Source organism: Microtus oregoni, unplaced genomic scaffold (genome assembly GCF_018167655.1).
Source record: "Microtus oregoni isolate MIOR12 unplaced genomic scaffold, Mior012 000008F_ref0000371, whole genome shotgun sequence".
NCBI classification, from domain to species: Eukaryota; Metazoa; Chordata; class Mammalia; order Rodentia; family Cricetidae; genus Microtus; species Microtus oregoni.
This window is the reverse complement of record NW_024543067.1, coordinates 35,958,261-35,976,328: the sequence shown is the minus strand read 5'-3', so window position 1 is coordinate 35,976,328 and position 18,068 is coordinate 35,958,261. Positions and strand designations below refer to the sequence as shown.

At 36.0% G+C, this 18,068-nt stretch overlaps 1 protein-coding gene across 1 annotated transcript; it reads right to left on the bottom strand.

Annotated features, from left to right (window-relative positions):
• Positions 1-5,891: 5,891 nt before the first annotated feature.
• Positions 5,892-6,848, bottom strand: LOC121451714 (olfactory receptor 7G2-like). Its single transcript, XM_041657433.1, has one exon. The coding sequence runs from the start codon at positions 6,828-6,830 to the stop codon at positions 5,892-5,894; it is 939 nt and encodes a 312-aa protein (XP_041513367.1). The 5' UTR covers positions 6,831-6,848.
• Between the last annotated feature and the right edge of the window lie 11,220 nt (positions 6,849-18,068).

Sequence of the window (18,068 nt, the reverse complement as noted above, 5' to 3'; positions counted from 1 at the left end):
TTTCCTTCCCCAAGTCCCTCAAAAATTCTTTCCCTCCAATTACTTCCATGTCCCTCACTCTCAAATATATAAGTGAGTGAGTGAGTGTGTATGCATATATATATATATGTATATATTCTGCTAAGTCTATTTTTGTTGTTTATATATAGATGCTTTCACGGATGTCCACTTTTTTTTTGGAATACCATTCATGGGGCTTCTCCTTGAGGAAGGATAATTCTTCCTCCCTCAGCAGTTTCAGCCTGTAATTCTTTATTCAGTTAAGTGAAACCATGAGAGTCTTCCTCTTCTGTGGTAGCATGTCCACTAACATGGGCTTTCTTTTGGCCTAGTTTATGCAACCATTTCAAGAAAAGGCTGTTTCACAGCAGACTTCCTGCAATCCTGGGTTGCACAAATTTCTGTTCCCTCTTCTAAGCATGTCCCAGATCATGGACAGATGAACTATAATCTACTCAGCTGGGATCCTCATGATCCACTAATTTCTGATTTTTTCTCCAGTTGCCATTTTTAATAATAGTTTCTGTTTACTAAAAAGTGATGTTTATTTGTTTGGAGGTGGTGTAGCTCAAATGAAAACAAAGAAATAAAAATAAATATGGCAAAAAGGGTAAATCTGGAAAAAAGTGGGTAAAGCTTCAGAACCTCAGTTGTAACACTGGGACCCACAAAGTGAAAGGAGAGAGCTGATGCCTGAAAACTTCCACATAAACCAAGGCATAAGTAAATGAATGAAAAAATATTAAGTATATGATCTATTTCTTATAGTTTCAGGGCCAGCAGTCAAACTAAGATTTTAAATCCTTGCTGAAGGCAGTTAGAGATTCAGATTTCAATAGCCATAAACCAGGAATTTTAAATTTCTATGCTTTCATTTTTTAAAGAAAAATCTATTTAAATATACATAACAAAATGTGTTCTCATCATTGAAGTTACACCATGTTTAACCAATTTTTATATTATACAAACCTGTTAAACCATTAAAATATTCTGATACTTTAATGAAAATAAATATAATGTTATATAAAATTCAGTTACTAAGGTAATAGGTTAACTATAATATAGAACTTTAAAATTAATTTATCGTTCTGTATTTCATTTGTTAATATGGTTTTTGTGTGTACACATGTGTATGCATGTACAAATTGTGTGCACACTCATGTAGGTTTGAACATTCATGCTGCTGTGTGCATGAGCACAGGGGACCCATGAATTTCCTGTTGAGTGTCTTCTTCCATCACTTTCCATTTTATCTACTAAGAAAAGTTCTCGTGCTGAACTCAGAGTTATCTGGTTCTATCTAGTTTAGTTAGATACTTTGAAAGGGGGGTGAAAGTTTAATATCCTGTCTCTATCTCTGAGTACTGGGATTACAGCAGCACATCTGCTCAGGTTTTTCTTTGGATTTATGGGGTTTGCAAGAGCAGTGTTTCCTCCATGGAGACACCCTCACAGCCCTCATACATTCTTTCTAATGTTTACATTTTGAAAATTACAAGAGGTTGTCTCATAAGTGTTATCTTGAAGCCCAGGTGTGAATCAATATAAAATTTTACTTCGACTTTAAAATTACTCAGAAGGGTAACCTTCTCTAACCTCTACCTAATCATTATTAATTTTTTGCTTTATGTAGCTTACATTGTATGTAATAAAATTCATTGTCATATACCCAATGAGAAATGAGTCTGGGATTTACAAGGTGATTTATATATTATTTCACAGAATTTTTACCCTTCTGAATGACACTGTTCAATCTTATGTAAGTATCATTGTTTTTTTTTATCATAGATATGTTTGTTCTATTTAGAAACTTATGCTTTAATGTTGATTGCCTGTGTGTGTCCAAAACCTCATCTATTTAGTACAGGTTTTTCAATTTTGGAGTACATGTATTTAATATATGCCCTAATGAGCTTTTGAATTTTATTTTTATGTATTTGAATTATCCTATTTCACTTAATAGATGATCTGCTTAATAATTACAATTAATTTGAATATATTTTACAGATCCATAGAAATAATTCTAAACAATTTCTGTCACTAAAAAATAAAACTACAAATATATAGAGGAAGTAAAATGTTCAATACTGAGGCTTCCTGAGTCTTTAACAAAATACTGTCAATTGCACCATGTTCATGTCTCCCTAGGAATAGTGTCACAGTGTCATTGTTTTCCCTCACTGCCTTCTGCCTGTGTTCATCACAATAACCGATCACACATGAGCCCATCTTATTCCTGTACTTGGTTCTGTTTTTCTTTCAGTAAATATCTTTAAAGTCAAAATTATCATTACAAAATATTGGGAAAATATTTCCACCATGTTTTTCAGCTCATCCCTAGAAGAATGAGGCATTGGCACATAGCCAGCCTAGACTACTCAGTGAGTTCCATACTAAACTGGGATGTGTAATAAAATTCTTCGCCCCAAAAAAGAATCTGTTAAAAGCTTAGTTCATTATGAATATAAAAGACATGAGATATGAGAAAAATATTCTGAACACTGTGGACCTGGTGATGAAGGTCAATGATATAGTGCTTGATTAGTATGTACTAAGTACTGTACATAATCTCTAAAACAGAAATATGGAAAGAAGAAATTATGGTCATAGTATAAATCGTTTAATCAAAAATATTATGTGAGCTGGAAAGATAGCTCAAAGATCAAAGCACCCTCTGCTGTTTCTATAGACTGAAGTTCAGTTCTGAACACCCACACACTTTAAATTGTTCAAAATTGCAAGTCTACCTCCAGGTTATTTAGTGCACACTTCTGGCCTCTGAAAACAAACAGACAGGCAGACACACATACACATACATGCACACACACCACAATAATAAAATAGATCTTAAAGCAGAAAGAAAACTAGTAAAAATAGAGTCTTGCTAATAAAGATTACATTCTAATTCTGTAGAAATGGCTCAGTGGTGAGAAGCACTTGTTAATCTTTCAAAGAACAAGAGTTTTTGGCTCCAGTACCCATAACAGGTGGCTCTCAAGTATCTGTAACAGTTGCTCCAGAGGATCAGATATCTTCCTCTGATCTCTATGGACACTGCATTTCCCTGAACAGAGGTTCACAAATATAAATATATTTAAAAATGAAGACCTATATTAAAAACAAAGATTCAGTATTTAGATGAGTAACAGAATTAGCCTTCCAAATACATAAAAACCTCTTTTAAATTACAGAAAATATAGTGAATTTGAGAACAGTGTTATAACATTTTACCAAAATAGGAAATAAATATTTTATATTATGTAAAAAGATCACAACATAATAATCTGGGGAAAATTTGATTAATATTTGAATACAACACATGAATAAGATTCCTAACAAAAATGTATATGTTATTATGATGATTGGTTAACAGCTGAATTGGCTAATCAGGAGATAGTTGAGCCAACCACTTAGTCCATTTTGCACATACCTAAAGGGAAAAAGCTCCACATACAACACATCATTTCATCCTGAATATGTGTAAGAAAATATTAAAATGGATTTAAACACAGTACCAGAAAAAAATAAATGTAAACTTCTACCAACATAAAAATGATTTTTACTTTATTGTCACTGTACATTACTAATAGTTAAAAGCAAATGGGTCACTGTTAAACTCAATACAATTACAGACATGGATGCATAAGAGAGAACACAACAATGAATTAAATGTGTTTATTAATTAACAATGGTAATGTCTCTGAAAAAAGCATTTTTGTTACCTTAACATCTAATAATTACTTGGCTCCCACAGATACTGAGCCTAACTGAGATTGACAGTTTCATTAATTGTTTTCTATTACAACCTTAGGAGTTCAAACCAAAATGAATCAAGTTTATATTATAAAATTCATTACAAATTTATAAGAGTTATGTGTTAGTAGTTTGTTCATTGTTGTGACTAAATATCTAATAAGAAGTAATCTTAAGGAGGAAGGATATTTGGGGTTCGTTGCTTTAAGACATAGTCCAACATGGTGGAATGTGTGTGGCAATAGAGGTCACCCACATCTGTGCAAAAGTAAGCAGGGAAAGGAGATGACAGTGGCCAGAGAGTTTCTTCCTTACCATTTTTCATTTAGTTGAAGACACAAGCCCCCAGGAATATCAGAGTGAATCTTCCCTCCACAGTTAAAACACTATCAATATGCCCGAAAAGGCAAATCCAGGGTTGTATCTTAATGTTTCCAAATCCAGTCAAGTTGACAATAAAGTGGATTCATGAAGGTGATAGGATGTGTTACACTATGTGCAAATAGCACTTTTCAATGAATCAATCTTCAGATACCCATAATCAATGCCAAATATAGAAACACAACATCTTTCCCCTTGATTACCATGTTTCATATGTTTTTGTATCTTCTATACTTTTACATTATAATAAAACATATAATTGTATTTGAGGCCAAATAAATAATTTCAACTTCTGCAGGTAAACTTATTCTCATGTTTCATATAAGAAATAACCAATTCTCATATTAGAAAAGCAAATGTTGGTTGAAACAAGTTTTTACATGCTTGCAGGTTCCACATCTAGTCTACTAGAAAAGTGATATCTGGTTTAACCTCTAAAAAATTTATCACTAAGCAAAAGATGGATTATACTTCTGTGTCTCTAGCACTATTCTGAGATAGAACTGTTGCATTTTCTTGCCCCTATGGAAACTGAAGGAAAACGCAGTCAAATATGTGTTCACTGTATGAGGATGATGGACCCTTATTCTTTCTTCCAGAATATTCTTTAAGTCAGGCATGCTTTTTAAAAAAGGTATCAATATTCATATTTTCAATGTATATGTTCTCAGAAATGTACAGCATTCTCCAGGGATGTAGGCTTTGTTGGATTGCCTGTATGTCTCTATACTCATGCCTATTCTGGAGTTGCCTATGGGATTCAGTGGGTTTAAAACAAGAGTGCATGAAGTTTACAAGAGTAGGAAATAAATTTCAGAAAAGGCTAGGAGCATATTTAATAGACAGATATTGAACATGGCTATGAAATTCTCAAATAATGCTTAAAAGTCTTAATACACATTGATGAATATCAAATAACTTACAAACATCTTAAAATATCTTATTTAACAACCAACAAAAATCTTATCAAGAAAAATGAGCAGAAAGACAGACTTATACAGTGATATCTTCACAGATTGCCCATGTCTATTTCTTTGATTCACAGACCTAGGTCCAAAATAGCGATTGGAGTGTACACAAGAAATAGAACACACACACACACACTGGCTCAAATTGGAAACTCTACTTCACTACCACTTTCTTGATAACTTGGAAGAAATTCTGCTTAGAGTATTAAAACCGTGTGTAAATGTGAGCTGAGCAAGAGTTCATGCTGTTTTCCAGAGTTTCACTTTCTAGAACTATACTTGAGCAGCTCACAACCACTATAGTTTCTGTTCATGGATATCTGAAGTTTTCTTCTGGCCTCAGGGGTTAGTCTCACACAGGTAGCATGTATATCTTTGTGTGTGCACAAGCACACACATGCATGTAAGCATGTAAATAAAAGCAAAACTGTAATGGGTTAGAGAAATTGCTCAGTGGTTGTACAAGTGCCTCCTCCTCTAGAGAACCTGGATGCAATCCTACTTGGAAGGTAAAAAACATTTATTTATAGCTTTGGCTTCAAGTGAGCAGACACTCTCTTCTGGCTTATATGGACACTATGCATGTCTGTGATACACTTACATACACATACCCGAAACACCCAAACACATAGAATAAGATAGAATTACATTAAAATTAAATTCAGTGTCCAGTTTTTAGAAACTAAAATCAAAGAAAGACAGGTGAAAAGAAGAGATAGCACATATTTTGACTCAGCTGCAATCCTGTCTTTTTGACTCTAGAAACACAAGTCCAAGGTTCACCACAAATCACAGAAGGAAAGTTATCCTAGCAATAACTTTTTTCAGTGCCTCCTTCATATCCCTGTTCCTCAAACTATAAATAAAGGGATTCAACATTGGAGGAACTATGGAGTACATCACTGAAGCCACTGCGATCTCCCTTGGTGAATCAATTACCTTTGAGGTAATGTATACTCCAAAACCTGTCCCATAGAACAAGCAAACAACAGACAAATGAGACCCACAAGTGGAAAAGGCTTTGTATTTTCCTTCTGATGATGGCATTTTCAATACTGTAGACACAATGTGAATATAAGAGAAAATTATTTCAAACAGAGGAATGCCAGCAAAAATAGAAGCTGTAACAAATATGAGAATATTGTTAATGAGGCTGTCAGAACAGGCCAGTTTGATGACTTGTGCAATTTCACAGAAGAAATGGAAGATTTCCAGGTCATTGCAGAAAGACAAGTTTAGTATCATCAGACTATGCAACAGACCATTCACAATGCTAATGAATAGAGAGATAAGAACCAGAATAATACAGAAGCAGGGGTTCATCAGAACTGTGTATCTTAGAGGGTAACAAATGGCTACATAGCGGTCATAGGCCATTACTCCAAGCAGAAAACACTCTAAGATGGTACAAACTGCAACAAAGAAGCCCTGGCTAAGGCAGCCTGCATAACTGATCCTCTGATCCTGTGATTGTATGTTCACCAGCAACTTTGGAACTGTGATGCTGACTAAATACATGTCATTAAAAGATAGATGACAGAGAAATAAGTACATGGGGGTGTGGAGATGGGAATCACAGTAGATAGCCAATATTATAAGACTATTTCCAAAGATTGTGATGAGGTACATGCCTAGAAAAAGGCCAAAGATGAGGGACTCCAGTTCTGTATCATCTGTCAGTCCAAGCAGAAAAATTTCAGAAGTCACAGATTTGTTTTCAATATCCATGATATATGTGAATCTTAAGGAGAAAGAGTCGTAAGAAGTTATTAAAACACATGAACTACATGCAACATTAAAATGATATTTGTTAGAAAGCCATCTTTTATGTGCCTTGATCTTTCCAATTTAACCATCAGGAATGATATGTGAGGAAACCAGTTGTAGTTCTACAACAACCAGTTTGTCTCACCTAGTTGTGGCTAACTAGTTCCTTAAATATAGAAAATATCCTACCCAATATCATCACAGAATGTATATACATGCCTAAATGCATATTACGAGTTGCTGTATTTGAGAATGGGCCTTATCTACTCTAAATGAAACTGCAGTCCCCACTAAAATAGAGTAAGAACAAAAGAATGACATAGACTGGGTTTCAGGAGAAAGATTCAGGGTAATCAATGATGGACTATGATGATAATAGAAGTCCGTCTGGGTGGGATCCTTTCTAATTATTCTTTATATGCTGTTCTAACTTGCTATGTTTATTATCTCCTAAAATGCCTTCTTTATTTTCTAGAAATTAATTGTAGGGTCTATATTTCTTGTCTAGCTTCAACAAGAATGTTGTAGATAACTCACCTGTACATTGCAAATTAACAACTCTCCCTTAGAAATGCAGAAATGCAAATAGACTACATGACAGAACAGGTGCTTCATTAAAAATGAATTAAGTCTGAACCAATTCTGGGATATTTCAAGACTTTTCAGGTGGTTTGGAGTAGGTCACAAGCTGAATGCATGATTTCTTAATCTCTGGAGACTCAAGGTCCAAAGCTCCTCATTAGAACAACTATATAATTGCTGTTCTACACCCAGGAGTTCCAGTCCTCAAATATCACTAATGGAAAGTGTTTGACACTTGATTCTCTGACCCTGACACCCGTTGAATGAAAATGAGTTTCCTCCCTCACGTTAGCTTGCATCCATGAACCATACCACTGCCCTCATAATAGTCATTCATTCTTTTCAACGTTCTTCCACAAACTGAAGATGTTTTTTATCTTTTACATTTTCTCTTTTAGCCTGGATCCCATTCTCTTTTAAAAAAGTGTGCTCTATTTATGTATAGAAAAGTGAAGCTGCCCAAGTTCCCATTTATCATAAAAACTTAAACAAGATTATCTTCACCGTGCATCATAGGTCTGATAATTTTATTATAGTGGGGAGAATTTTTAATAGCCTCAATAGTTTGGGCATTTTTTTTTGTTTTTCTTTTGGTTATTTTTGAGACAGGGTTTCTCTGTGGTTTTGGAGCCTGTCCTGGAACTAGCTATTGTAGACCAGGCTGGTCTCGAACTCACAGAGATCCTGCCTCTGCCTCCCGAGGGCTGGGATTAAAGGCCTGTGCCTCCACCGCCCAGCATAGTTTGGGCATTTTTATATGAACCCTCTGGCAGACAACTTGATTAGCTATAACTCATATATTGCACTGAGATTTCATCTGCTGACAAGAACTGACTAGTTTTGGCTCTTTCTCCCCTGTTTTATGTTAACTTGTTTTAGTTTTCTTTTATATGTGTATATTTTAGGAAGTTTCACTCTGTTAGGTTTCCATACAACCTCAAATATCTGTTAGTTTTACCTATTCCCCTCTTTATGCACTCACTTGCCATCCCATCTGTCCTCACACTTCATTTGATCCTCCTGTTCCAGTCCTAAACTTCCCCATGTGTCTATAAATGTCTACTCTATTTTCCCTTTTTTTGGGGGGAGGCCTTTGCATTTCCTTTTCCATTTCTTCATACTTAACTTCTATGGTTATACTGATTGAATCCAACTAATAGTTGTTTTATCTTTGGGATAGTGCATGTACCTTACTCTACTGCTCTTTCAGTCAGCAACCATGACTTCACATTCAACAGCCTGCTTCTCTGGCAACAGCTCAGCTGCTCAGGCAGCAGCCTTGGCAGGAAATGATTTTGCATAGGCACTGGCTCTGATACTTCTACTAAATGTAGCTTTAACTAAATTTCTATCATGTCATTTATAAATAAGACTTGAGATTCAAAGGCTGGAGTGAAAACATGAATAACTCAGAGAGGTTCAATGCACTTCTTTCCTAAGAGACACAAGACTTCAAATCCCCCTACTACTTCTGATTCTAACTTGTATTACCAATCCAAAACTATATCCTTAGACCTCAAAACATTTTCTTAGAGAATTTATGCTTTTACTTTTCTCAACATAATACTCTTTGGTCAAAAAGAGATTATTCATTTTTTGGATGTTTCTGAATATCTTCACATGATTTTCTTCTTTTGGCTAAAGACATCAAGCAAAACCCCTCACCCACAATGTTTATCATTGAGCTCTGTCTAGTCATTAGCATGTACATTTGGATATGCCTTATCATTATACAGTAACTAAGAACAAAACAGTACAGTTTCATTAAGAAAATTATTAGTATAACATTACATTTCCAAAACGATAAACTTCTGAAATTTCTACAGGTATATTTTCAAAATTAGCAATTATTCCTTTAAAGATACATACAATATATGGGTTAGATTGCTCATAAGCATTTGGACTTATACCCCCTTACCATTTCTCTATCCACTCTTCCCACCTTCCTCCATTTGTTCATTACATTTGTTTTCTTTTTTCCCCTTTTTTATTTTATTGAATTTGGTAACAAGGAAAATGATAACTATTACATTATTATCAATGGCAAATCTTTCTAAGTTTTGTATCTTATCAGTCCCATTACCTTATTTGGCAACTACAAAATCACTTTTGAAGGGTAAACTACTAATTGCCAAGGTGATAGTAACTACAATCTACATTATGTCATTATGTTTGTCATTTAACCCCTCATTTAAATTTTCCATTTCCAACCCATCCATAGTAGCACTATATAGGGTCCTAGCACTCTGCATTGTGATGTTCCCCATTCTTAATAATGGAAAGCTTTTTCTTTTTTCAAATGCCCTATGTTTTTTGTTTGTTTGGTTGGTTTTTAATTTATTTAAACTTTTTTTCCCCAAATTCCCACTCCCTCCTCTCCTCCCACTACCCTCCCTCTCCCTCCACAGACCCTCCTACCACACCCCATCCAATCCTAAGAGACGGTCATGCATCCACCTCTGTGTAAAGTCCTAGGCCCTTCCTACTACATGTTTATATCCATAGGATTTCTGCCGCCATACAAAGAGATGTTTCCAGGCTGTGCAGTGCTCTGCATGGCATATTTAGATGTAACTCAGATAAAAAACTCATTTTCAGAATTAAACTGCTGAATGTGGCTCCTACCTGGAGGCAAAGAAAAAAAGCTGCACAGCTTTAAAATGCCAGCTTTCTGGGCTATGCTCCTAGCATGACCTCTGTCTCTTGCAGGACACAGTGTTGGATGAATGTATGTAGCTTGGGAGAGAGAAGAAAAAGAAAATAGAGAATAAAGTTAATGTGTTAAAAAAATGGTAAAATCTTTAAAGTGACAGAGTACAGATAGTTAGAGATTAAAATAGATAAAGAAAAATAAGCCATGTAAAAATGGAAAATTCACAAAGAGTATGGATTATGTATTTTATTGTGTTTTCTTTAAATTTTTTGATTGTGAAGGAGCTAAATACAGAGAGACATTTCATTATGTGGTCTGCTAAACTAATCCAACATGTGTATTATAAAGCTATCTTGACTTCAAAATTTGGATCTAAGGACATGATACTTTGGAAAAGATATTCTTCTTTTGTTTTAAAAGAGAATGAGACCCTGTGGATTGCTTCTATCCCAATATGGTATGATAGACCAAACCTTCCTGAAAGGTTGCTGTGAACCCCTCAAAAAATTACTTTGCTCAACTGCTGATTGAGATGAATCTAGCAGACAGGTTATACCATGAAAGACTTAATTAACAGCGCCCCTATACAGCAAGAAGAAGTTTGGAGAGAAATAACTACATCCATATTCCCAAATATTGTTTATAAATGTTCTTTTACATTTAAAGGGGGATATGATATAGATATAAATAATTTGGATTGGTATGGATTTTAAGGTCAATTTTGTTATATGTATTTCTGATCTTGATTAAGGTATTGTGATTGTATAGTTCGTTTAAAAATGTAAAGTATAATTAGGAAATATAGGTTGTTAATGGATAATCATCAATAATAGTCAAGCTTGTAGTCATATTAGTTAGATTTTATTGATATATAGAGATATATTTCTGTTAAATAGGCATTCTTCATATCTTTCAAAGACTACAGAATATGGCATTTAATGTTTTAATAACTTAGGGCTTTTCATGAATATGAGACACGTCTCCTCCTGACAGCACCAATCTACTTCAAGAGGAAGATGGGCATTGAAGAGGCTCCTTATGGAGTTGGTTAGCAATTTGGGCAAGAAACTGCTCTATCCTGGACTGATGCATAAACTAAACACAAAGAACTCATAGAGAGAGGACTGCTGAATTTGTCTAAAGAAATGTCTGCTGGATACTATGGGTATGTAGGCTGAAAATGGATGCCCCAACAGTACAGAGGAACTTTGGGTAACTGACCAGGCAGTGAGATATCTCTGTCACTTCTAGAGTTTGGAAGTTGCTTATTTCTTGTTTACTTAGGTAGTACTATATTCTTCTGGAGTCTTTGATGGAGTTGAAGAATAAATAGATAGTTATAGTTTTTCTTAGTTATGATAAAAGATAAAGTAGATATAAATATTGTAACTGTAATTCTTGCTTGATAACTGTTTTACTGTATGCAATTTTACTATGTTAAAGTTAAAGCTTTTCTTTTTTTTAAACATAAAAAGGGGAAATGGTGTAGGAGGGTCATCTGTCTATGTTTTACTTTCATTGGTTAATAAAGAAACTTCCTTGGCATTTTGATAGGCCAGCCCTTAGGTGGTGGAGTAGACAGAAAAGAATTCTGGGAGGAAGAAAGCAGAATCAGGCAGATGTCATGATTCCCCTTCCCAAGACAGATGCTGGTTAGAATCTTCCCAGTAAGTCATGACCCCATGGTGATTCACAAATTATCAGATATGGGTTAAAGCAAGATGTGAGAGTTAGCTAAGAGGCTAGATATAATGGGCCAGGAAGTGTTTAAATGAATACAGTTTCCATGTCATTATTTTGGGTAAAATAGCCAGGTGGCAAGTAGCAGCCCCCTGCTCCTTTCACAAGAATACAGGATGCCAAGTCAGTATATGCAGTGAAGACAAGTCACAGTGTCACTATCAGGGGCCCTACAGTCTGTCCCAACCATCAACCTTCTTCAAAGGGGCCTTTTTGATCCCATGCTTGTTCACTCCTACTCTAATTAGAGTTTTTGACCTATCATTAGCTAAAGCAAAATTTTCAGTGGATGAACCTTTCATGGTCTTGAATTCCTTGCTCATAGTCTCACTCCTTCCACTCTTTGACTGGATCTTGAGAGCTCAGTCCAGTGCTCCAATGTGGGTCATTGCCCCTGTTCCCATCTGTTGTTGGATGAAGGTTCTATGGTGATATTTAAGATAATCATCAGTCTGACTACAGGGTAAGGCCAGTTCAGATACCCTCTCATCTACTGCTTAGGGTCTTAGCTGGGGTCATTCCTGTGGGTTCTTGGGAATTTTTCTAGAGAATGGATTCTTGCTAACTCCATAATGGCTTCCTCAATCAGGATATCACTTTCCTTCTCTCTTATCTGTCTTTCTTCCATCTCGGCTATCCCATTCCTTCATGTTATCCTCAACCCCTCTTTTTCCCCTTCTTTCTTTCTACCTCCTGTCCCCTCCACTCTCAATTTTTTTCTCAATTTCCAAATGGGTTTATATATGTTTTTTTGGGGGGTCACCTTATTACTTAGTTTCTCTAGGATAATGAACTATATGCTCAATGCCCTTTGTTTATGTTTAGAATCCACTAATGAGTGAGTACATACCATATTTTTTTGGGGGGTGGTTCTGGGTTACCTCACTCAGGATAGTGTTTTCTAATTCCATCCATTTCCATGCAAAATTCAAGAAGTCATTATTTTTTTTACCGCTGAGTAGTACTCTAATGTGTATATGTGCCACACTTTCTTTATCCATTCATCAGTCATCTAACCTAGATGCTAGATTATGGCTATTAGAAATAATGCTGCTATAAACATAGTTAAACAAATGCTTTTGTAGTATGATTGAGCATCTTTTGTTTATATTCCTAAGAGTAGTATTGCTGGATCCTGAGGTAGGTTGATTCCCAGTTTTCTCAGAAACCGCCACACTGATTTCCAAAGTGGTTGCACAAGTTTGCTTTCACACCAGCAATGGATGAGTGTTCCCCTTGCTTTACATCCTCTCCAGCATAGGCTATCATTGGTGTTTTTGATCTTCACTATTCTGACAGGAGTAAGATGGTATCTCAGAGTTGTTTTGATTTGTATTTCTCTAATAGCTAAGGAAGTTGAACATGTCTTTAAGTATGTTTTGTCTATTTGAAATTCTTCTGCTGAGAATTCTCTGTTTATCTCACTACAACACTTTTTAGTTGGCTTATTTAGAATTTTAATGTTTAATTTCTTGAGATCTTTATATATTGTGAAGATCATTCCTTTATATGATATGGGGTTGGTGAGGATTTTTTTCCCATTTAGTAGGCTGTCTATTTGTCTTATTGACTGTGTCCTTTGCTTTACAGAATCTTCTCAGCTTCTAGAGGTCCCATTTATTTATTGTTGCTTTTATTGTCTGTGTTACTGGGGTTATATTTAGGAAGTGGTCTCCTGTACCCATGCATTGAAGGTTACTTCCCATTTTCTTCTTTACCAGGTTTAGTGTTATCAGATTTATATTGACATCCTTAATCCATTTGGACTTGAGTTTTGTGCATGGAGACAGACATGGATCTATTTTCATTCTTCTACAGGTTGACATCCTGTTGGGCCAGTACCATTTTGAAGATCTTTTTTTTTACATCTTTTTTGCATCTTTGTCAAATATTAGGTGTTTGTAAGTATGTAGACTAATATCCGGGTCGTCAATTATATTCCATTGGTCAACATCTCTGTTTTTTATGCCAATAGCAAGCTGTTTTCATTACTGTAGCTCTGAAATAGAGCTTGATGTCGGTGATGGTAATGCCTCCAGTGGTCCCTTTGTTGTGTTCGTCCCTTTATTGTATTGTTTTGGCTATCCTGGGTTTTTGGTTTTTCCATATGAAGTTGAATATTGTTGTTTCAAGGTATATGAAGAATTGTGCTGGAATTTTGATGGGGATTGCATTGAATCTATAGATTGCCTTTGGTAAGATTTTCATTTTTATTATGTTGATCCTTCCTATCCAGAGCATGAGAGATCATTTCATTTTTCTGGTATCTTCTTCAATTTCTTTCTTCAAAGACTTAAAGTTCTTATCAAATAGGTCTTTCATATCCTTTGTTAGTGTTACACACAGATATTTTATGTGATTTGTAGGTATTGTGAAATGTGATGTCTCTCTGATTTCCCTTTCAGCTTCTTTATCCTTTGTGTATAGAAGGGCTACTGATTATTTTTAGTTGATCTTTTCTTCTGCCACTTCACTGAAGGTATTTTTTTAGCTGTAGGAGTTCTCTGGTAGTGCTTTGGGGGTCAATTATATACACTATCATATCATTAGCATAAACAAAAGTTTAACATCTTTTTCAATTTGAGTCTTCTAATGTCCACCAAATACTGGCATCCATGGAGCTTGTAGGGAAGGGCAAATTGGGGTGGGGTGGATTGTTGGTTAGCAAGCCAGCTCCCTGCTGGCTGCTCTAATGTCTACCAAGTATTGATCTCCATGGAGCTTGCAGGGAACAACAGATTGGTATGGGGGTGGATTGACAGCTAGCAGGCCAGCTCCCTTCTGGCAGCTAGGAATGCAAAAGGGAACTCTAATATTCACAAAATATTGGTCTCCATGAAGCTCACAAGGAATAGCAGGTTGAAGGTGGGCTTTTAAATGTTTTAGCACTATCCTAAAGGACTTCCCTGGTATCTCATCAAGTAAGTCTGCTGGATTTCAGCAGCAAACTCTAGCCCCTCCTACAATATACAAGGGCAAGCTTGCTTTCCAGGGTCCTGGCTAGGGCTGAAGTGGAGAGGCCCAGGCAGCAAATGTGGCAAAGCCAGCTAGAGTGACTTCTCTGTCCATGCAGTCATGCAAAATATTGGGCACCAAATGTTGTTTTATCTCTAGTGATTGTGCCTTACTCTACTGCTATTTCAGTCAGCAATTGTGACTCCACAGCTATCATCCAACCTCTCTGGCAGTGGCCCAGCTGCTCAGGGAGCAGCCTTGTGGGGATTCTGTTCCCACAGGTATTGGCTCTGCTGGTGCAGCTAAAGATAACTTTAGGTAAATCTCTATCATTCTATTTGTAAATCAGATTCAATATTCAAAGTTTGAGGTGAAAATCTCCTAGCTCAGAGAGGTTGAGAAGCACCTAGTTACACTTCTCTCCCCATTGGTACCTCCAAAAGAAAGCATCATTTGCCACATGGAGAAAAAATTATCTCTACTCCAAATAACTTCTGATGTGCCCATCTCTTCCAGATGCCCTCTGATGGTCAGTGATTACTGTCTGTCAACTAGTTAATAATTCAGCCTCCTGACCCAAGATTATTTTTTTAATTAATGCAAATACAGACTTGTGGTTTACACTGTGATTGAATATCCCCCAAAAGCTTATCAAAGAATTAACAGTGGACAGGCACAATTAAGCAGATACATATCACATTTGTCTTTTGAATCTGCCTTACCTCACTCAAGATAATTTTTTCTACCAGCAAATTTCATTTTTTTATATCTGAGTAATATTCCATTGTGTTATTCATTAACCACTCATCCAATGACATGGATATCTTGGTTTTCCCAATTTCTGGTTATTATGAATAGACAATCAGTAATCATGGCTAGACCATTGTCTCTGTAGTAGGATATATAATCCTTTGAGTCTAAACCCCAAAATGGAATAGATGAATCCTTAGGTAAATCTATTCCCATTTCTCAAAATAATTTTATAGTGGATGCAGAGGTTTGCATTCCTACCAACAATGAATAAGTAATCATCATACACTACATTCTAGACAGCAGGATATGTCATGTGTATTATTGATCCAGGCCTGTCTCTCTGCTCTACTATAAAATTTCAAAATAGTTTTTGCTATCATTTTCTTAATAATTAAGGATTGTAAACAGAGACTGATTTTTAGTTTCCTTGACATCCAGACCCAAATAATCACACAAACACTGTATTAAATAAAACACATTTTGGCCAATGACTCAGGTGTATTTATAGATAGCTCTTATGTGTTAAATTAAGCCATTTCTATTAATCTGTGTATAGCTGTGAGGGTGGTCTACCAGAAAGTTTATAGTATCTTTCTCCTTGAGCAGCTATATGGTATCTCTCTGACTCCACATTCTTTCCACATCTATCTCTGCTTGGATTTTTTGCCCTGATATATTCTGTCCTATCATAGGCTTCTTTATTAGCCAATGGTTATAACACATATCCAATGTATGCAGAGGGTAATCCCACATCAAAGAATACTAAGCCATTCGTGTTTCATGTTTTGAAAACTCTGCTTCGTTCTGTATCTCATTATTTTCATTAGTTTGTTTTCTTGATGTTCAACATTTTTTTGGTCCTTCACAGATTATATATATATAAGCACTTCATTAGATGTGTGGTTGTTGACTGAGGTTTTCCTGTCCTGCCTGGTTCCCATGGTCATTAAGTCCCAAAGAAATCACACAGAGGTTGACATTAATCATAAACTGATTGGTCCATTAGCTCAGGCTTCTTATTAACTCTTATAACTTATATTCACCCATTATTCTTATATGTTAGCCACATGGCTCGGTACTTTTTTTAGTGAGGCAGTCACATCTTCCATCTTCTGTGGCTAGTTGAGGACTGCAGAGGAATGGTCTTTCCTCTTTCCAAAATTCTCCTGTTATCATTGCCCCACTTCTACTTCCTGTTTGGTTGCCTGCCTATGTTTCCTGCCTGGCTACTGGCTAATCAGCATTTATTTAAAACATAATTGAAAGAATACAGAATTGTTCCACATCACTTCCACTTCTTTTTTTTAAAACAAAGGATAATATCTATAGTCCACTTTTGGGGAATGTGGGCATAATATTCCAGGATACTTCTTGCTGGTTGGGGGCACTGATAATCTTATGGGTTCCTAAAGAAAATTAAGAATTATGATCAAGTCACTGAATGGAGTATTTTGTGAGTATTGATCATCTCAGGCAGCAGTCTAAACCTGTTCTGGATGTAAAACTCTGACATATGGGCCATCTGTTCTTACCGGAGATTTCTCAAGTGGTCTTCCTTCCTCAAGCCTGATTATTCTTAACTCAGAATAAGCCCACAGTCTCTCATTTCCTGTGAAAACAAAAGGAAAACCTCTTCTCCAAAGTAACATACCTTTTGACATCAATTTGCACTCAAGGTATTTTCAAAATAACTATCTTGGATTAATTCAGCAGAATTTATAAACAAATATATTTTAGCAGCTGTTTCTCTTTTCTGAGCATTCAAACAATTCAAAGAAAGCATAATTAATACAGTATCCAGACCCTCTGTATACTTTTCATAATTATGTGGCTTTATTTTAACCTCTAGTTCTATTATTTTTACTTTTAATTTTTGCGTTTTTGAGGAAGGTTCTCTGTGTATCTTCAGCTGTCCTGGAACTCCTTCTTGTAAACCAGGCTGTCCTTGAACTCACAGAGATCAGCTTGCCTCTGACTCCCAAGTGCCAGAATTAAAGTCTTGTGTCACCACACCTTGAACTCACAGAGGTCAGTCTGCCTCTGTCTCCCAAGTGTTGGAATTAAAGGCATGTGCCACTACACCGAACTACTCTCTTTTTTTATTTTTTCTTTTAAGGACTTTATGCTCCCCCCCACAAGCCTGCATATATTTTCTAAATACACAGTAAACCATTTAAATGTTTTTTTTTCATCTTTGAATCTATCTTTACTGTATCTCTCTCTCTTTTTCTGACCACATGAGTCTTTAACTTGCTAAGCAATATGGGGAGGATTAAAGCCGTGGCTTTGATGGCTGGACCCAACCCATTTCTTAACTTTCTGAGATTCCAGCTTCATGACCAAGGTACTGGCTGCAGCCATGTTTACTGCCATAACTCTATGGCCTTTCAAGGTTCCTGCCAGCAAGCAAGCTGTAGCAGTGTGTCCACAAACCACACTCAAATGCTCTATAGCTGGACCTCCTGCCTGAAATAGTCAGATTTTACACTGGCAGGACAGCCCAGAAAGCCAGCATT